The sequence below is a fragment of the Pristis pectinata genome, chromosome 5 (assembly GCF_009764475.1).
Source record: "Pristis pectinata isolate sPriPec2 chromosome 5, sPriPec2.1.pri, whole genome shotgun sequence".
Taxonomy (NCBI): Eukaryota; Metazoa; Chordata; class Chondrichthyes; order Rhinopristiformes; family Pristidae; genus Pristis; species Pristis pectinata.
Genome location: NC_067409.1, coordinates 26,346,149 through 26,364,086, shown reverse-complemented (window position 1 = coordinate 26,364,086; position 17,938 = coordinate 26,346,149). Strand labels below are relative to the sequence as shown.

The 17,938-nt window shown below is 39.1% G+C and overlaps 1 protein-coding gene across 7 annotated transcripts in view; it reads left to right on the top strand.

The window, feature by feature from the left end:
- zeb1b (zinc finger E-box binding homeobox 1b) overlaps positions 1-17,938 on the top strand; it is a 126,445-nt gene that overhangs the window by 81,667 nt on the left and 26,840 nt on the right. For 5 of the 7 annotated variants that reach the window (XM_052016554.1, XM_052016552.1, XM_052016548.1 and 2 more), the window contains 4 exons: positions 1,777-1,983; positions 8,217-8,279; positions 12,889-13,074; positions 15,664-15,866. In XM_052016554.1, coding sequence (XP_051872514.1) covers positions 8,258-8,279; positions 12,889-13,074; positions 15,664-15,866 — 411 coding nt within the window. In that variant the 5' untranslated portion in view covers positions 1,777-1,983; positions 8,217-8,257. Of the gene's footprint in view, positions 1-1,776; positions 1,984-8,216; positions 8,280-10,567; positions 10,698-12,888; positions 13,075-15,663; positions 15,867-17,938 lie in introns of those variants that run through there. The other 2 variants (XM_052016550.1, XM_052016553.1) reach the window with 2 other exon arrangements.

Genomic DNA, 17,938 nt, shown 5'->3' with positions numbered 1-17,938 from the left:
CTGTATATTATTGTTTCTGAACATTATAAATTAACCATTGAAGTTCAGATTCTGGTTCAATAGGGCACTAGCTTTTAGGTTAATTATTAGCGCTGAGTAAATCCACCATAATAATGACTCCACTCTTAACTCTGCTTTCTTTAGAGCTTCCTTGCTCATTTAAAATTTTTAGTAAAGTTGATACTTGCTTTCTTCTCTTCACTCATCCATTTTTAATATTGATTGCATTAATCAATCTTAAAAACACCTTGCAGCTTTTTGCACTCTGTACTGGACCCTTAATCTGCATTTTGGTAGTATTTGCAGTTTATTTAATTGTTCTGAGGTTGCAGCTACTGACCCTAATAAGTTGAAAGTTTGTTTTATTGTAACCCAAAGGCCGTACTTTCCAAAAGCCTGCCCGCAATTTATACTTGTGGTGTTTTCTAATTGGAAGCTGTTTGAATGACCACAAGCACCTGCCTGCAGTCATCTGCCAATCTCCCAACTTGTCCTCCCCGACTTACCAGGGATTGCACTACGCTGCTGAGCACTTTAAAATGGCTCTGTGAGCCAGCTGTACCTCAACTTTGCAGGTGGCAGATGAACCCTACTTCCAGCCATCTTGGCACATGCGGCATACCTCATCTATGGCTTCTGAAGTCTTGCATAAGTAAATTAAACTGTAGAAAATTTTAAATTAATTATTACTTCATGGCGAAGTCTTGTATCCTCCTCAGCCTTGCTGATCTCTAGCCCCTGCCTATCTCTGGCTTTCACCAGCCCCCTTCTTTGATTCCAGATACACAACAGTAAAATTCCAGGATGGGTCCAATAAATTGGAGACCCTGTACTTTGCAGAGGACCTGCTGCCAGTTGCGAGATTTTACCAGGGTTTACATTGTCAGAGGCACATTATCCCAGTGGCATAAGATCAGCCAGCTTGCACTTCCTGCCAGTTGTCAGAAGATCAGCCCTAATCCATACAAGTTTCTTTTCTCTTCTCTTCTCAGCATTCCTTTTGGTGCATTTGTTTCCTGATGTGGTAGCTCAGTTATAATGACTTGAAGTGTTATTTCTATGTGGAGCCTCAAAAAGTAGTTATGTAATTCTGAAATTACTCATTGTTAGAACTGTAGGTTTTCTCTAAATGTATGAAAGGTAAATTACTTTTTGATTTAACTATACATTGTTTTCAATTCCAAACCAGAAGTCCAGCAACATTTGTTTTCATTAGAGAATGTCAGTTTGTGAGCACTGCCAGAAACTGACATCTTTTCTCTTTCCCACCACACATACAAATCTAATACTTTGGAATACCCTTAGTACTCTTATTGAATAAGATAAATATTTTAGGAGTACAACCTGATTAGCTTTAGTAGTAAAACTGAATTCAAATTTCAGTATTAACGTGTTCTTTCTGTTGCAAGGGAATGTTTCAACAATTCTGGTGAAGGATCATTGTCAACTCTGTTTCTTTCTGCATAGATGTTGCCTGACATGTTGAGCATTGGCATCATTTTCTGATTTTAGAACTGTAGTCATACATCATCAAAACAGGCCCTTCGGCCCACTGTTTTTGTGCTGACTATCAAGTACCTATCTATGTTAATTCCACTTGGCCCATGCTCATGTGTGATATAGGTTTCAAAATGTCCCCTTAAATACTAAAAACTGTTAAGAGTACCTGCCTCCACCACTCCTTCAGGGGTGTTTAAGCACAGGATAACCATTAGTACATTTTGGCAGGTATCACGAGTCAAAAGTTGAACAATCATTTTATAATTTCTTTTGCAGTTACCAATTATAATAATGTTGTTGAAGCAAGTTCAGACACGGATGATGAAGATAAATTGCATATTGTGGAAGATGAGAGTGTGACTGATGCTGGAGATTGTGATGCAAATGCACTGGAGGAGGATTTGCCAACAAAGTGTTCAGTATTGCCAAGGAAAGATGAAACAGATGAAGAAAATGAGAGTGCTGAGTGGAGAAATGAAGAAGGTAAGTATTTTTAATTACAGTACTTTGAACTAATAACTTTTTTAATGGGATTTGTTTGTGGTATTTTGGATTTAAACTGTCCTACCTGGATTGAGAATCGAATGCTGACTCTAAAGAATATAATGAAATTGCTTTGAATTCAGCAGGCTGTCTTTTTGTCATATTTAAGAATGTAGTCAATTTGTAACATAAGGAACTTTTGTTCTACAAACTAGCAGCCATCTTAATGTGGCAAAGTCCAACAAATGTCACACAAATTGACTCCAGGTTTTCGTTTATCACACACCAGTTCAGCTAGGTTTTATGTATGTCCATGTACAGTGGCATGCAAAAGTTTGGGCACCCCTGGTCAAAATTTCTATTACTGTGAATAGCTAAGCGAGTAAAAGATGACCTGATTTCCAAAAGGCATAAAGTTAAAGATGACACACTTCTTTAATATTTTAAGCAAGATTACTTTTTTATTTCCATCTTGTACAGTTTCAAAATAACAAATAAGGAAAAGGGCCCAAAGCAAAACTTTGGGCACCCTGCATGGTCAGTACTGAGTAACACCCCCTTTGGCAAGTATCACAGCTTGTAAATGCTTTCTGTAGCCAGCTGAGAGTCTTTCAATTCTTGTTTGGGGGATTTTCGCCCATCCTTCCTTGCAAAAGTCTTCTAGTTCTGTGAGATTCTTGGGCTGTCTTGCATGCACTGCTCTTTTGAGGTCTATCCACAGATTTTTGATGATGTTTAGGTCGGGGGACTGTGAGGGCCATGGCAAAACCTTCAGCTTGTGCCTCTTGAGGTAGTCCATTGTGGATTTTGCGGTGTGTTTAGGATAGTTATCCTGTTGTAGAACCCATCCTCTTTTCATCTTTGGCTTTTTATTTACAGACGGTGTGACGTTTGCTTCCAGAATTTGCTGGTATTTAATTGAATTCATTCTTCCCTCAGTGAAATGTTCCCCGTGCCACTAGCTGCAACACAACCCCAAAGCATGATCGATCCACCCCTGTGCTTAACAGTTGGAGAGGTGTTCTTTTCATGAAATTCTGCACCCTTTTTTCTCCAAATTTTCTTGTGTCCTCACCCACAAGATTCAGCGCAGAGGTTTGCAAAGGAACATCTAAACAAGCCTAATGCATTTTGGAAACAAGTCATGTGGACTGATGAAGTTAAAATAGAACTTTTTGGCTGCAATGAGCAAAGGTATGTTTGGAGAAAAAAGGGTGCAGAATTTCATGAAAAGAACACCTCTCCAGCTGTTAAGCACGGGGGTGGATTGATCATGCTTTGGGCTTGTGTTGCAGCCAGTAGCACGGGCAATATTTCACTGGTAGAGGGAAGAATGAATTCAATAAAATACCAGCAAATTCTGGAAGCAAACATCACACCGTCTGTAAAAAAGCTGACTATTAAAAGAGGATGGTTTCTACAACAGGATAACTATCCAAAACACACCTCAAAATCCACAATGGACTACCTCAACAAGCACGAGCTGAAGGTTTTGCCATGGCCCTCACAGTCCCACGACCTAAACGTCATCGAAAATCTGTAGATAGACCTCAAGAGCAGTGCATGCAAGATGGCCCAAGAGTCTCACAGAACTAGAAGCCTTTTGCAAGGAAGAATGGGTGAAAATCCCCCAAACAAGAATTGAAAGACTCTTAGCTGGCTACAGAAAGTGTTTACAAGCTGTGATACTTGCCAAAAGGGGTGTTACTAAGTACTGACCATGCAGGGTGCCCAAACCTTTCCTTTGGGCCCTTTTCCTTTTTTGTTATTTTGAAACTGTAAAAGATGGAAATAAAAAAAGTAACCTTGCTTAAAGTTGACACATTTCTTTAATATTTTAACTTTATGCCTTTTGGAAATCAGGTCATCTTTTACTTGCTTAGCTATTCACAGTAACAAATTTTGACCAGGGGTGCCCAAACTTTTGCATGCCACTGTATATATAAATTTGATTAAGCCTAAATTATCCCAGTTTCTTTTTGTGTGAGTTGATGTAAGGAATATAGCTTGAAATCACAAGAGGTCACATAAGAATTAGAATGTGTTTTCAAGATGGACAGATAGACGCACAGAATCTTACTGGAGTGCTGGTGAGAAGGTTTGGCCTAGACTTTGTGTGGTCCAGTTAACTCTTGTTTGTTGTGATTGGATGGCCTTCCTTCCTTCCTTCCTTCCTTCCTTCCTTCCTCCCTCCCTCCCTCCCTCCCTCCCTCCCTCCCTCCCTCCCTCCCTCCCTCCCTCCACACACACACACACACACACACACACACACACACACACACACACACACACACACACTTACTTTTGGGGAAACATGGGAAATCGTAATTGCTGTACTTTTGGTAAAAGTTTGCAGCCTGCATTGTGAGATTATAAATGCATGTATTTCCTCAAGCAGCAATAATTATTGCTTGGTTAAAATTCATTGCAAGGTTGATAATGTGGGCACGCGATTCAAAAGTGTTGGGTTTGAGCTTGGTTCAGCCTGTATCCTGTTACAAAAATTGACCTAAAATGACTTTATATTAAACATTATGACTGCTTGGGTGATATTATATTAATCTATTCAGAAGAGAGTGAAAAGACTGAGACTGTATTCTCCAGAGTTTAGATGAATGAGGGGAGAAAGTCATAGTTATATAGCATGGAAACATGCCCTCGGTCCAGCTCTTCCATGCTGGCCGAGTTGCCTACCCTATTTAGTCCTGTTTGCCTGTCTTTGGTCCATCTTCTCTAAACCTTTTCTATCCATCTCCCTGTCGAAATGTCTTTAAATGCTGTTATTGTGCCTGCTACCACTTCCTCTGGCAGCTTGTTTCTGTGTGGGAACTAATTGCTCCTTGGGTCCTTTTGTAAACTTCGCCCCTCTCACCTTAAATCTTGTTTTAGATCCCCCCCCCACCCTGGGGAAAAAGACTGTGACCATTCACCTTATCTATGCCCCTCATGATTTTATATACCTACTAGAAGGTCACCTCTCAGCCCCCAAGCGCCAGAAAAAAATGCCCAAGCCTATCCATTCTTTCCTTGTAACTCAAGTCTTCCAGACCAGGTAACATCCTTGTGAATCTTTTCTGCACTCTTTCCAGCTTAATGACATCCTTCCTATAGCTAGGCAACCAGCACCACACACAATACTCTGTGTGATCTCACCAATGCCTTGTACAGTTGTATCGTGACGTCCCAGCTTTTGTACTCAATGCCTTGACTAATGAAGGCAAGCGTGCCAAATGCCGCCTTCACTACCCTGTTTACCTGTGTTGCCATTTTCAGGGAACTATGTACTTCTAATGTTTCTGTTCTACGACACTCTCCAGGGCCTTGCCATTTACTCTGCAAGCCCTACCCAGGTTTAACTTGCGAAACTGCAACACCTCGCACTGTCTGAGTTAACTTCCATCTGCTATTCCTTGGACCACTTTCCCAGTGATCTAGATCCTGCTGTCATTTTAGATAACCACCTTCACTGTCCACTATACCACCAATTTTTAACTTGCTAACCATTCCATCTACATGCTCATCCAAATGGTTATTATATAACCAACAACAGGGACCCAGCACTGATCCCTGCAGCACTGGTCGCAAGCCTCCAATCTGAAAAACAACCCTCCGCTACCACCCTCTGACTCCTTCCACCAAGCCAATTTTGTATCCAATTAGCTATCCCAGTCTGGATCTCATGTGATTTAATCTTCCAGACCAGCCTACCACGTGGGACCTTGTCAAAGGTATTGCTAAGGTCCATGTAGACAATGTCTACCGCCTGTGCTCATCAACCCGTAAGACCTCATCTAAACTTCGCTGTGAGATCTCATCGAAACTTTAAAATATCATTAAAGGTCTTGACAGGCTAGATGCAGGGAGGATGTTCCACATAACTAAGGAGTCTAGGACTGGGGCAAGGTTTCAGAATAAAGGATAAACCATTTAGAACTGAGGTGAGGAAAAACTTCTTCACTCAGAGGATGATGAGCCTTTGGATTTCTCTACCTCAGGGTTGTGGAGGCTATTGTTTTGAATGAACACAACAGTAATTGATAATTTCTCGATATGAAGAGAATCTAGCGATATGGGAAAAGTGTTGGAGAATGATTAATTATGAATGGCAGAGAAACCTCAAGTCCTATACTGTTTCTTATGTTAACATGAGCTGCAACAGTTTGATAAGCCCATTTTTGCCACTGTTTGAGGGTAACTAAGAATGGGTAATAAATAATATCCTGAAGACTCATTTTCTGAAATGACTTTAATTAAAAGCATAAGAGAAATCAGCATTCAGGCACCAAAGTAAAACTTTGTGCTGGCTTTCATCTTTTCATCCTAAGGATATTAAAGATAGAAGCAGCTGGAGTGAAATGGCTTCAGATGGGCCTTCTTCTTAGGAAGTGGGTTTCTGAGTTAGGTCATTGGCCTCGTGAGCAAACATTATGAAGATTACAAAATAGCTACATATCTCTGCATACTTTCACTTCAGTTCCTGTTTGTTTTAAATGCATCATATCTGCATTTATTGTAAGGGCAATGAGGTAGAGAAATAAAAGCCCATTTTACTTCTAGGAAGGCTTAATAGTATAAACAAAAAAGCAGAGACCTACACCAAATTTGCAATATTTAAGCAGATAAATTGCCTTTACTTAAACTGTTCAAACTGGATCTCAACACTTCACAATGAATGGCCTTGTTCATTCATGTTGTAATGTAAATGCATAAAACTGTTGTCAACCCTTCTCCCAGAAGTGCGCAAGTGTAGTGGAGGAATCAAAAAATGTGATTTTCCACAATTCAGGCATAATAACCCTGAAGGGTATGGAAGTTTAATTTGTGAATTCTACATCAGTACAGTGGGGGCAGATGTGCTTGAAAAGCTGGCAATTGCACTCCTTACCCTCGGCTTTTACTGACTTATCGGGCAAAAGTTTAGGACTGTCATTCATCTGATGGCTAATCCCTGATCTCCTCCTGGAGTCCAATGGGAAGTGTAAATTTCTGCATTTATGCTGAGAAGTCTACCAAGTGGAAGTGCACTGACCCTATTGATTTCTGTAGGAAGAAACTGCTCTGAAAAGAAGGGATCTTGGGGTCCCTTGAAAGTGGGAACATAATGAAGATTACGAAATAGCTACATATCTCTATACTTTCACTTCAGTTCCTGTTTGTTTTAAATGCTTCATATCTGCATTTATTGTAAGGGTGGTGAGGTAGAGAAATAAAAGCCGGTTTTACATCTGGGAAGGCTTAACAGTATAAACAAAAGTGGGTTGAAAGTGGCTGCACAAGTTGATAGGGTGGTAAAGAAGGTGTATGCCCTGCACATCTCCTTTGAACTTGTATATCACAAACAGCAGAGGTCCCAGTATGGATCCCTGTGGAACACTACTAGTCACGGACCTCTAGCTAGGATAAGTCCCATCGACCACTACCCTCCATCTTTTATGGGGAAGCCAATTCCAAATCCAAATGGCTAAGTCACCATGGATCCCATGCATCTTGATTTTCTGGATGAGCCTACCGTGTGGGACCTTGTCAAATGCCTCACGAAAATCCACCTGGTGAGGCATTTGACAAGGTCCCACATGGTAGGCTTGTCATGGTAGGCACTTTTCCCATATTGCAAGATCTCTTAATATTTAGAAATCTATCAGTTACTGTTGTGTTTATTCAAAACAATAGCCTCCACAGCCCCCTGGGCTAGAGAATTCCATTAGGTTCACCACCCTCTGAGTGAAGGAAGTTTCTCCCCACTTCAGTCACAAATCCAACATCCACAGCTCTACCCTCGTCAATCACATTAGCTACATTCACAGAATCTCACCAATCAGCTGGAAGCTGACCTGCCAGTAGATTATTGCACTCAGTGACCTGCTTTAAGTAAGAGTGGGCTTCAAAGATTGGCAACTAACAAGTGCAAGATCTGGTTCATTGTTTTGTCTGTGCTGTATTGTGCCACAGAATTGAAGTAACTTTGTGACTTGCTGGTAATCACAAGGAAGAATGTCTGGTCTTAAAAGCTGATGCAATTTAGTATTCCTTTCGTAGCTGCATAATGAAATTATAAGTGACTGAGTTGAACAGATAAATGAAATATGCCAGGTATGAAGCTTTAGAAAATTTATTAATTTCATCTTGGCTCTGGATATTTATTAGGACAAAGAAAAGTGTACTAGGTAATTAATTCACAAACTTTGATTAAAATGTTATTTAGACTTTGAGACTATTTTGTTTCTGCTTTTCAGGAACGAAAGAAAATACAGACAACCTGGGGCCTGAAGCTCAGATGCTCAGTGATGGTTGCACAGGTACAGACTAAGTCTTTACATGGGGTAAATAACCAACCTGATCTGCATATTGTTGTTCATGATCTTGGTTGCAGCTCAGCAGTTCAGTGCCACATAGGCAAAGATGGAGGACAAAGGAAAGGATAATTGATATAAGTATGTTGGGTGATTAAAATGAACTCAGTATACTTGGTGCTTTTTGCTGCAATTATGAATCCATTGTTGGATTAAATTAGTCAACTGCTTCATACCTTGAATGTTGGAAGAGAAAATATATGCAAAATAATTTCATATTATAAAATGAAGTGTTGCACAGTGGGTCTCCTATGGTGTTTAGCTTTAGTACACAGAACAGTTCTATCATAGTAGGAGACCATGGAATCTGGACTGTTCACAGAGGAATCCACTTAGTCCAATGACCACCACCTTCCTTTACTCTTACCCCATACCTTTGCAGCATTTTAATCCTTGAATTATTTATCCAATTCCCTTTTGTAGGCCACTATTAAAATTGACTGGTTAGGAAAAGTGTTCTCATGTGCTATGTTCTGCCAGAGAAAACCAAGCAAATTTCTTATTACATCCCATGGCTCTTTGCATTCAAATTTCATTCAAAATGTCTGCTGAGTGCTCTCCAGCATTGAGTGAGAAAATTGATTATCATTTCCTTTTCCTACAGGTATCTGTGTTGAGGTTTGTGAAATGGGATAGGGGTTCTGTTTAGTCGCAGTGCGTAATCCAAGAGAAATTTTGAGTTAAACTTGCACTAGTTTGCTGGAGAAATTGTTCAAGCTTTCACTCATTTGCATAATCCCAAGTGTAAAATCTTACATGAAACCCTGCCCAGCTGCAATGATTCAAGACCATTTCCTTTGGATTAATATGATTCCTTGATGATAATATTTGAGGGGAGCCTAGTACAGTTTTTATGCAGCTGAAAATATGCTTATCATAAAACATTTTAATATAAATGTCTAAAGCATCATTTTTGAGTATCCCAGTTTTAGTAACCAAAAATGATTTAAAATAAAAAGAACTTTACAGAACATTGTTTCATTGGTTTACACTTGGCAGTTTTTAAGAAAAGGCCATTTATTCCATCATGCCTTCCTTTTGTAAATTAGGTACTTTTTGATATTTAAACTTACCTATTAATGCTCTGTGCTTTTGCTTATAAAGAACCCAGTTGCTTTTCAATTGGGGCAATGGCACAATTAGTAGAAAGTGCTGTTGGATGCTTGGCCAGTTTTGTTAGTCTTTTGTCACAAACACTCAATTTCTGCTGAATATGACTGTCATTTAAGATTTTGCAATCATTTGCCAGTTCTACCAATTTTTAGCAAAATATAGAGAGAAAAATAGCCATGCAGTTCAGAAGAAACTGTGCCACAGTGCCCAAGAGATTGAATTGAATAGCACTTTTTTTTTCAGCCACTGAAATCAATCTCTGGAGCAGCATGGTAGTGCAACAGTTCTGTTACCTTACTGCCCCAGGAACACAGGTTCAACCCTGACTTCTATCTTCATCTTTTCTTTGTGACTGCATAGTTTTCCACTGGGTGCTCTTGTTTCTTTGCACATCCCAACAAAACGAATCAAAAGGGTGTTAATGGGTTTGTGAGAGAGAATAATTTACAGGGGAGTGGCACTAATCGGATTGCTCTGCTGGGAGGATCCAGTGGGCTGAGTGGCTTCCTTTTATGTTGTAATCTTTAAGTAAACCCAGAGTAAGTTGCATTTCTTGGTCAAATCACAAAATCTGAATGATCACTTCCAGTGTATCTAAGTATACTCCCAGCACCTAGTAATGTTAGTTATCAATACCATTTTCCAGCATTGCTGGCAGAAATTAGAGCTTCTATTTGCAGAAAATGTCTGTCATTTGACAGTGATTTTTTTTAAAAAAACCCTTTAGGCCAGATATTGCCGGTATTAAAGGCAAGGTCTGGGACCCCAAGGGATGAGGCGCAGATGCACACACTGTGAAGAGCTTATCACCATAGCATTTACAGAGACAAAATCCTGTCATGACCTCTCCAAAGAGCAATGCCTCTGCAGGCTTGGGTTTACCAAGGCGATTTTCACTGAGATATGTGTCATTCTGCAGGAAGACCTCAAGGCATGCACATATGTCAGAACTGCTGTCATCGTGAAGGTTAAAGCCTCGGACACTCTCAACTCTCTAGCTCGTGGATCATTCCAAGCAGCTGCACGTGTGCCACGTACATAGTTTCCTACTCATCACAGCATTCAAAAAGTCACTCGTATTTAATATTCAACAAAACTATTTCAAACATTTTGAAGTAAAAGCAGAAAATCTGGAAATACTCAACAGTCAAGCAGCCTCTGAAGAGAACTGGACTTCATGTTTCAGTTTGATGACTTTTCATCAGAAGAGGGAAAAGTTTGAAATTAAACTAGTTTACGATGCAGAGAAGGGTGAGGAGAGGAAGAGAGATCAAAAGGGAAGATCTTTGAAAGGGAGACCAGAAGAGATTAAGAGATTCAAGTAGGGGTGGTGCTGACTGAAGAGGATAGTAAAGGCAAAATAAAACAGAATGATGTAAGAACTCAGCAGGTCAAGAAGCATCTGTAGAGGCTGGTAGGTGATAGATGGAATGGATGGGGAGATGATACCAGGTGGGGAAGGGATGGGAAAATGAACAAATGGAGAAGAAAACTGTGGGAAAAGAACACTAGGGTTGTGGTTTACCTGGAATTGGAAAATTCAATGTTCGTACCATTTGCTTGTAAGCTACCCAAGCAGAATATGAAATGTTCTTCCAATTTGCATTTGGCCTCTCCCCAGCAATAGAGAAGATAGAGGACAGACAGGTAGGTGTGGGAAGGGGAAGGAGAGTTAAAATGATACGCAACCAGAAACTTGAGATGACTGTTGCTGACAAAGCACAATTCCTTTGCGAACAGTCACCTAGTCTACGCTTGGTTTTAATGATGTAGAGGAGGCCATATCACAAACACTGAATGCAGTAGCCCTGTTCAGCAGAGGTGCAGGTGAACTTCTGCCTCACTAGGAAGGCTGTTTGGTTCCCTGGATGATGATGGAGAAGGTGAAGGTACAGGTGTACACCTACAGTTGCAGGCAAAAGTGCCAGACAATGGGGAGGGGTGGGGGGGGGTTGAGTGCACCATGGAGTCAGAGTGTGGTCCCTGCAGAAGTTAGAAGGGGACGGAGAGGTGAAGATGTAACTGATGGGAGGGGGGGTGGGTGTAATTAGATTGGAGCTGTTGGAAAATGGGGGAGGATGATGTGCTGGATACAGAGGCTGGTGGGGTGAAAGATGAGAACCAAGGGAAGTCTGTAATTGTTCTGTCTGGGGTAGAGGGGTGTATGGGTTTGAGAGCAGACATTTAGGAAATGTGTATGACGGCATTGGTGTTCTGTGAAGCACTCATCCAATGTGCATTCCTTTTCTACAACATGGAGGGGATCATATGAGAATCAAATATAGCACACAAATTGGAAAAAGTACCAGTAAGTCGCTCTTTCATCTGGAAGGAGTGTTTGGGACCCTAGTGAATGGGAAAGGAAAAGTTTTTTTTTAAAAAGAAGCAAGTACTGTATCTCCTGCAGTTGTTTAGGAAGATGCTATGAAAAAGTTAGTGGGAATTGGTGGAGATGGAAGAGTGGACTGGAGTAACAGGCCCTTTAGCTCAGAGTCTGCACCAATCAACAAGTACTCATTTGCACTAATCTCATTTTATTCTTGTCACGTTACATTCAACTCCCTTCAGATTCTACCATGCACCTTCACACTGGGGGAAATTTACAGTGGCCAATTAAGCTACCACCTCTCAGGTCTTTGCAATGTGGGGGGAAAGTCAAGCACCTTGAAGAAACTCACGTGGTCACACAGAGCATACTGTGCCGCCAGTGTGACAGAGTTGAGGAGAGATGCAATTTTCCCTTTTTTCCCCTCTTTAGATTCCTGAATTTTAAAGTTTCTTTGAAACAGGAAAACCATGTCTTGCAATCCTTTTCATGCAACCCTTATGGAAATCTTGCATTTGGCTTAAGTACCTTGGCTTCTGACCTTGGTGGGCTCCTTCAGAACATAGCCTTTTTTTTTGGCCCTGAAATCTGGTGATTTTAAAGGTATATCTGGAGTCCACACTTTCCCAGTGGGAACAAAGCCAGGCAGGTAGTTAAAATTACTTTTGTTCCTGCAGGCAAAGTTTTTGTGAACTCATTTAGATCGGAGTTTTGTGCTGCAGCATGGATGGCAACATTATTTTAATGGAAAATTGTGCAAGTTGTTTCTTCTGGTAGATTGCCTGTAACATCTAGTAAAATTGGTCTTTATGATCTGTGAGATCTTTCCCAAGAATATGAATTTAACGTGCCATCTGTAGAATGGGACCCTCTACAATGCACCATACCCTCAGCATTATTTAAGTATATGCATCAAGATTGGAAACTGGAGTTTTTTGATTTTTAAACAGTCTCATTTTAACATGTCTGAATTAAAACCACACCCTGTTAGTAATCTGGGCATGAATTATAATTAAATATATAAATGGATGTTATTGCACATACAGAAAGAATGCATGTGATGCATTTTGTTGTGGAGCTGTAATATTGAGTGACTTAATATAACATTATTGATAGCTAATGAAGAAGGCTGTGATTCTGATGGCGAGAACTGCTTTCATGATTCAGCTGCAGAAGATGAACAGACCCATGATCCAAAAGTTCAAGAATACCTTCAGCAAAAAGACACAGCTGTAATCTTCCCAGAAGCACCAGAGGAGCAACATAGAAGAGCCACACCAGAAGCTAGTGGACAAGAAAATGGTAATTTATGAAGTATTAACTGTATAGCATGCAATTTCTAACTATTCAAAACCATTTATTTAAAAACAATTTGTTACAGAAAATGAAAATCAAAAACAAACTGCAGATGCTGGAAATCTGAAACTAAAATAGAAAATTCTGGAAATGCAGCAGTTTTGATGAAGGGTCCTGGACCTGAAATGTTAACTGTTTCTCTTTCCACAGATGTTGCCTGACCTGCTTAGAAATTCCATGATTTTCTGTTTTCATTTAAGATTCCTTAGTTTATTTTATCTTTGTTTGCTACAATGGATGGTTCACATGGATTTTGGATTGGATGGAATATGCAGCACTGTGCACATACATTGATACACAGCAGTCTTGATTACAACAAAAATAAAAGTATAATATTGAAGCTCAGTAGTCTGACATCCAGGATGCAGCATTTATACAAATGATAACTAGCCTCACCAAGTCTTTCAATCTAATATATAGTTAGCTTACTTTCCTATCTGGAGCTGTAACTTCTTGCCTCCTGTGCAATTCTCCATTGATTTTGATTTGTGGACTTGGCCACTACTCACTGGAACAGTCTCCCTTAGTACCTCTGGCCTAGTATCTCACTGCTTTCTTTCAAAGGCCTTTTCAGTTCTATTGTCCAAAATACATTTTCAAACACCATCTTAAATATTTGTTTAATTTTTCCCTGCTATAAGGACTTCCTTGTTTAAAGTACTTTGAACTTGTTTTGGATATAGGATTTTGTGTAATATACTTCCTGATACAAATTTTGATTTTTTTTTAAAAGTAGCTTCTTGGCAACCTATTTGTGTACTGGTGATATTTTGACTGTACTTTGCAAAACAACTCCTTAAACTACTTTTGTCCATTTCATCACAATTGAGACCTGTGATTTTCTTGGCCATTGGTTGAATATCATTTTTCAATTTGGTTAGTTTCTACTTCAGTTTTGTATTAATCAATTGTTTTTTATTTTTCTGTTAAAGTAATTCAAACATTTAATTCTAATTGCTTTGTGGAGGAACATTACAGCCAATATTGTTTCACTCTTGGTGTTTGAAAAAATTATTTGTGAGCAAACAAAATAGAACATTTTACTACTTGAATTACTATTGCAGTGCCCAATGCAGCCTGCTGAATTACATGCTTATCCCTGTCTTTAACCACCCCTCCCAGATTGTAAGTCATGTCTTGAGCAACACATTGAAGAAGGAGCAACTGTGTTAAATTTGCTGTCTGTTCTGACCTGCATTTTGCACCTGCAATTAGCATGCACATACTGTTCATTTGTCCAGCATTGTGTCAAATGCACACGAAGTCAAAGAAAATTTAAAGCAAGGTTGGTACTAAATGGTGAAAATTGAACAAATTAAGATGAATGTACAAATTAAATGTTAATTTTGCAATTGAAATGATTAATGTAGCTTTGTGAGGAGCTGTTAAGTATACTTAGACTGTCACTGAAATAGAAAAACTGCAAAGAACAAAGCTGTTACTATCATATTCCATTCTTACTGAGCAATTCCATGGAGCATTCTCCATGTGATGTGGAAGTCTTTGCATCTGGTTCAAGGTGTCAATCTTCAGAATCAGGTTTGTTATCATGGTCTTATATGATGTGATATTTGTTGTTTTGCAGCAGCAGTACAGTGCAAGGACATAATCTTGTGCTTTGGTTCTTATGTTACATCCTTATTTCCTCATTTGTCTAATTTTAAACAAATTATTTTGGCCAAATACAGCTGTTGATAGTAAATCAGATTAAGAAGTATAGACTTCTGTACAGCACAATTCCATCCCTACAACCCCAACACATTTAAACTGGTCAACCCCTATTTATTTTTCTCATCAAGTAGTTGCCCTTTGAATTCTTTACTCAGCAACGTGGGCGAACAATCCTGCACATTACACATGGCCCTGCCAACCCACGTGAGCAATGTCACAGGAAATCAGTCTGTAAAAACATTTGTAATTATGGAAGTTACCTAACAGCAAAAGTGAAACTTGTACATAAGTAGCTCATCAGCATTGAACTGAATGAGCAAATGGAATAGATACAATTATGTATAAATATTGCAGCTCCCTGATTGAATGCAACTACTAAAAATAGATTTCTACACACAAAAGGTTTCAAGGGTATCAGCAAAATGATCCTTGCCATTTGTAAAATTTTGAAACATTTTTCATACAATATTCTGTAATGTTTTTCTTCCTCTGCCAGGCAAAGGTGTTTCTCTAGGTCATAATGAAGTGCTGTCTTTGGTTCACAGCCATAGATGCAAGCACAAAATCTGCAATATGTGGTTTAACAATATAACTATAAGCTAAAGCATAACTTTCATTTTCTTTTAACTTGGAAATGGTGAGGAAAAATTGAGTATTTCTCATGTTTGATGTGGGTGACGATAGCATTTAAAAATTTTCTACTGCCGCAGGAGCAAGGCGCTTTCATTGGGTTAACCTACTTTTTCCTATCAATTTTAATTCGCTTGGAAGCATGTAATTGGATCAAAGTCTTGCATTGGTGAGCTCTCTTTTACAAATAGGTTCATGTTGAGTGTTTTTATGTATACTATTTCAAACTTCTAGGGACGCCTGATGCTTTTGCTCAGCTGCTCACATGCCCTTATTGCGACAGAGGATACAAGCGTTTGACTTCACTGAAAGATCACATTAAATATCGCCATGAAAAAAATGATGACAACTTCAGCTGTTCCCTTTGTCGCTACACTTTTGCCTACAGAACACAACTGGATCGTCACATGGCTTCACACAAGTCAGGACGAGATCAGGTAAAGAGGAAAAAAAAGCAATTTAACTATTAAATTCAATTAAATCAGGCCATCTCATTGAGAAGTACAAAATTCTGACAGGCTGGATGCAGGGAGGATGTTTTCTTCTGGCTGAAGGAGGGGTGAGAACCAGGGGTCCCAGTCTCAGGATATGGGTTGAGACATTTACTCCTTTTGGATGAACATTTTCTTCCTTTTAAAGGGATGGTGAACTTATCAAGTTCTCCACCCACAGAAGGCTGTGGGAGGTTAGGTCTCTGTATATAAGGAGGAGATGGATGGATTTCAAGACACAAAAGGCATCTGGGGGTGTGGAGAAAGAGCTTGGAATATGGTATTGAAATAATCCATGGATATATTGAATGATGAGTCAAGCTCAACGGGCCAAATTCGCCTACTCATACTTTTCTATTTTGTTTCAGATACAACTAAGACCAATAGAGCTAATTGCCATTTATCTGTTTTCATCTTGTTTAGTAAACCCTTTTTATTTGTAAGGTTGATGCTTCTTTCTAGTGGTCATTTTCATTTCCGTAAATGGAAGTCTTTGATCTTGCTCCTATTTTCTCAAACAATCTGCTGAAACCCACATCTACATTTTTGATACCTCTGGCTGCAATGATTTTCCTAGCTGGCTTCCATCTTCCACCCTCGGGAGTTTAGTTCATCCAAAATTCTACTGCCTATATCCTAAATTGCCCATTTAACCATTATCTTTGACTAGCTAATCTATATCTGATCTAGCAGCAATTATAGGAAATAAGGTGACTATTCCAGCTGGTGTAACTGAAGAACAATTAATTCCTGTGCAATTTTGGTAATAACTGAATGATTCCATACTAAAATATTGTCTTCCTCAAAATTCACCAATACATCAAATTGTAGATTGATTTAGTGATATGCAGTGGAATACAGAATGGAAGAATCTAATGCCTAAAAAAATTCACCTTAATTGTACTGTTTAGTTTTAAAGTTTATGTCACAGTTTTCATTGAGGGATGTCTACATAGTATTGGCCACTACCTTTTTATAATTCTCAAGGAGGAGATTACTTCAACTACACATTTTACATCTTAACCATGGAAAAGAAATGGCAAAAATAGTTTCGGTGTAAATATTTCCTCAATCATTATTGACATAAAGAATAACAAAATAGTTAAAGCACTAGGTTTGTAATAGATGACTATCATTTTAAAAAGTAGTGTTCACTCCCTCTGGAGATGTGCTGTTTGGGTGTACCAATTCTGAGGAAACTGTTCATTTGTTGACAATTACATCAGTGAATAACTCTTCAGAGAATCTTCCAGGTCAAGGGAATTTGATCTCTGGGTTTCCCTTTGGAAATGCTTAATGATGTTTATACCTGATGCCAGCTGAGCATCTCCTACAGATTGGAGAGATGGAAAATGGCAGATCTCTGTGGAAAACAGAAAAGATAAAAAAATAACTAGCATTTATATACTATGTCTTGCATCGGGTATCTGACTACTTTACAGGAGGAAGGAAGTCACCACAAAGGAGGTAGAAATGAGTTAAAATGGATTAAGATGACGGATAAAGTATGACAGTGCAACCAGTTTTCAGGGAGGTATTTGAAGGAGAAAGTAGTAAGATAGAATTCTTCAGGGAGAGACCACCGTGGGATGTATATGGAGACTGAAATATTGATTTCCAGTGACGGGAATGAAAATCGGTAACAATGCAGATCGGGGGGAAGCAATGGAATAGGTTGACATATGGTTGGAGAAAATTGTTGTGATAAGATGAAGCAAGAATATAGAGGGAATTGACAAGTAGAAAAGGGCTATGAAATCAACTGAGGGATAAAGCTTGGATGAATTTTTTTTTTAACTTGAGCCCAATTCATGCTTGGTTGGTAGGTTTAAAATTTGTCCTCCATGATTTTTTTTGCAAGCTAATTACGAGTACACTATTTTCAAGTTCCTCTAAACCATGGAGTAATATTTTAAAACTGCAGATAATTACATCAAAAAATTCACACAAGTTAGCAAATATATGTACAGTATAGATGGTATGCATTAAGATCCTGCTGACAGATCATGCAATATAGT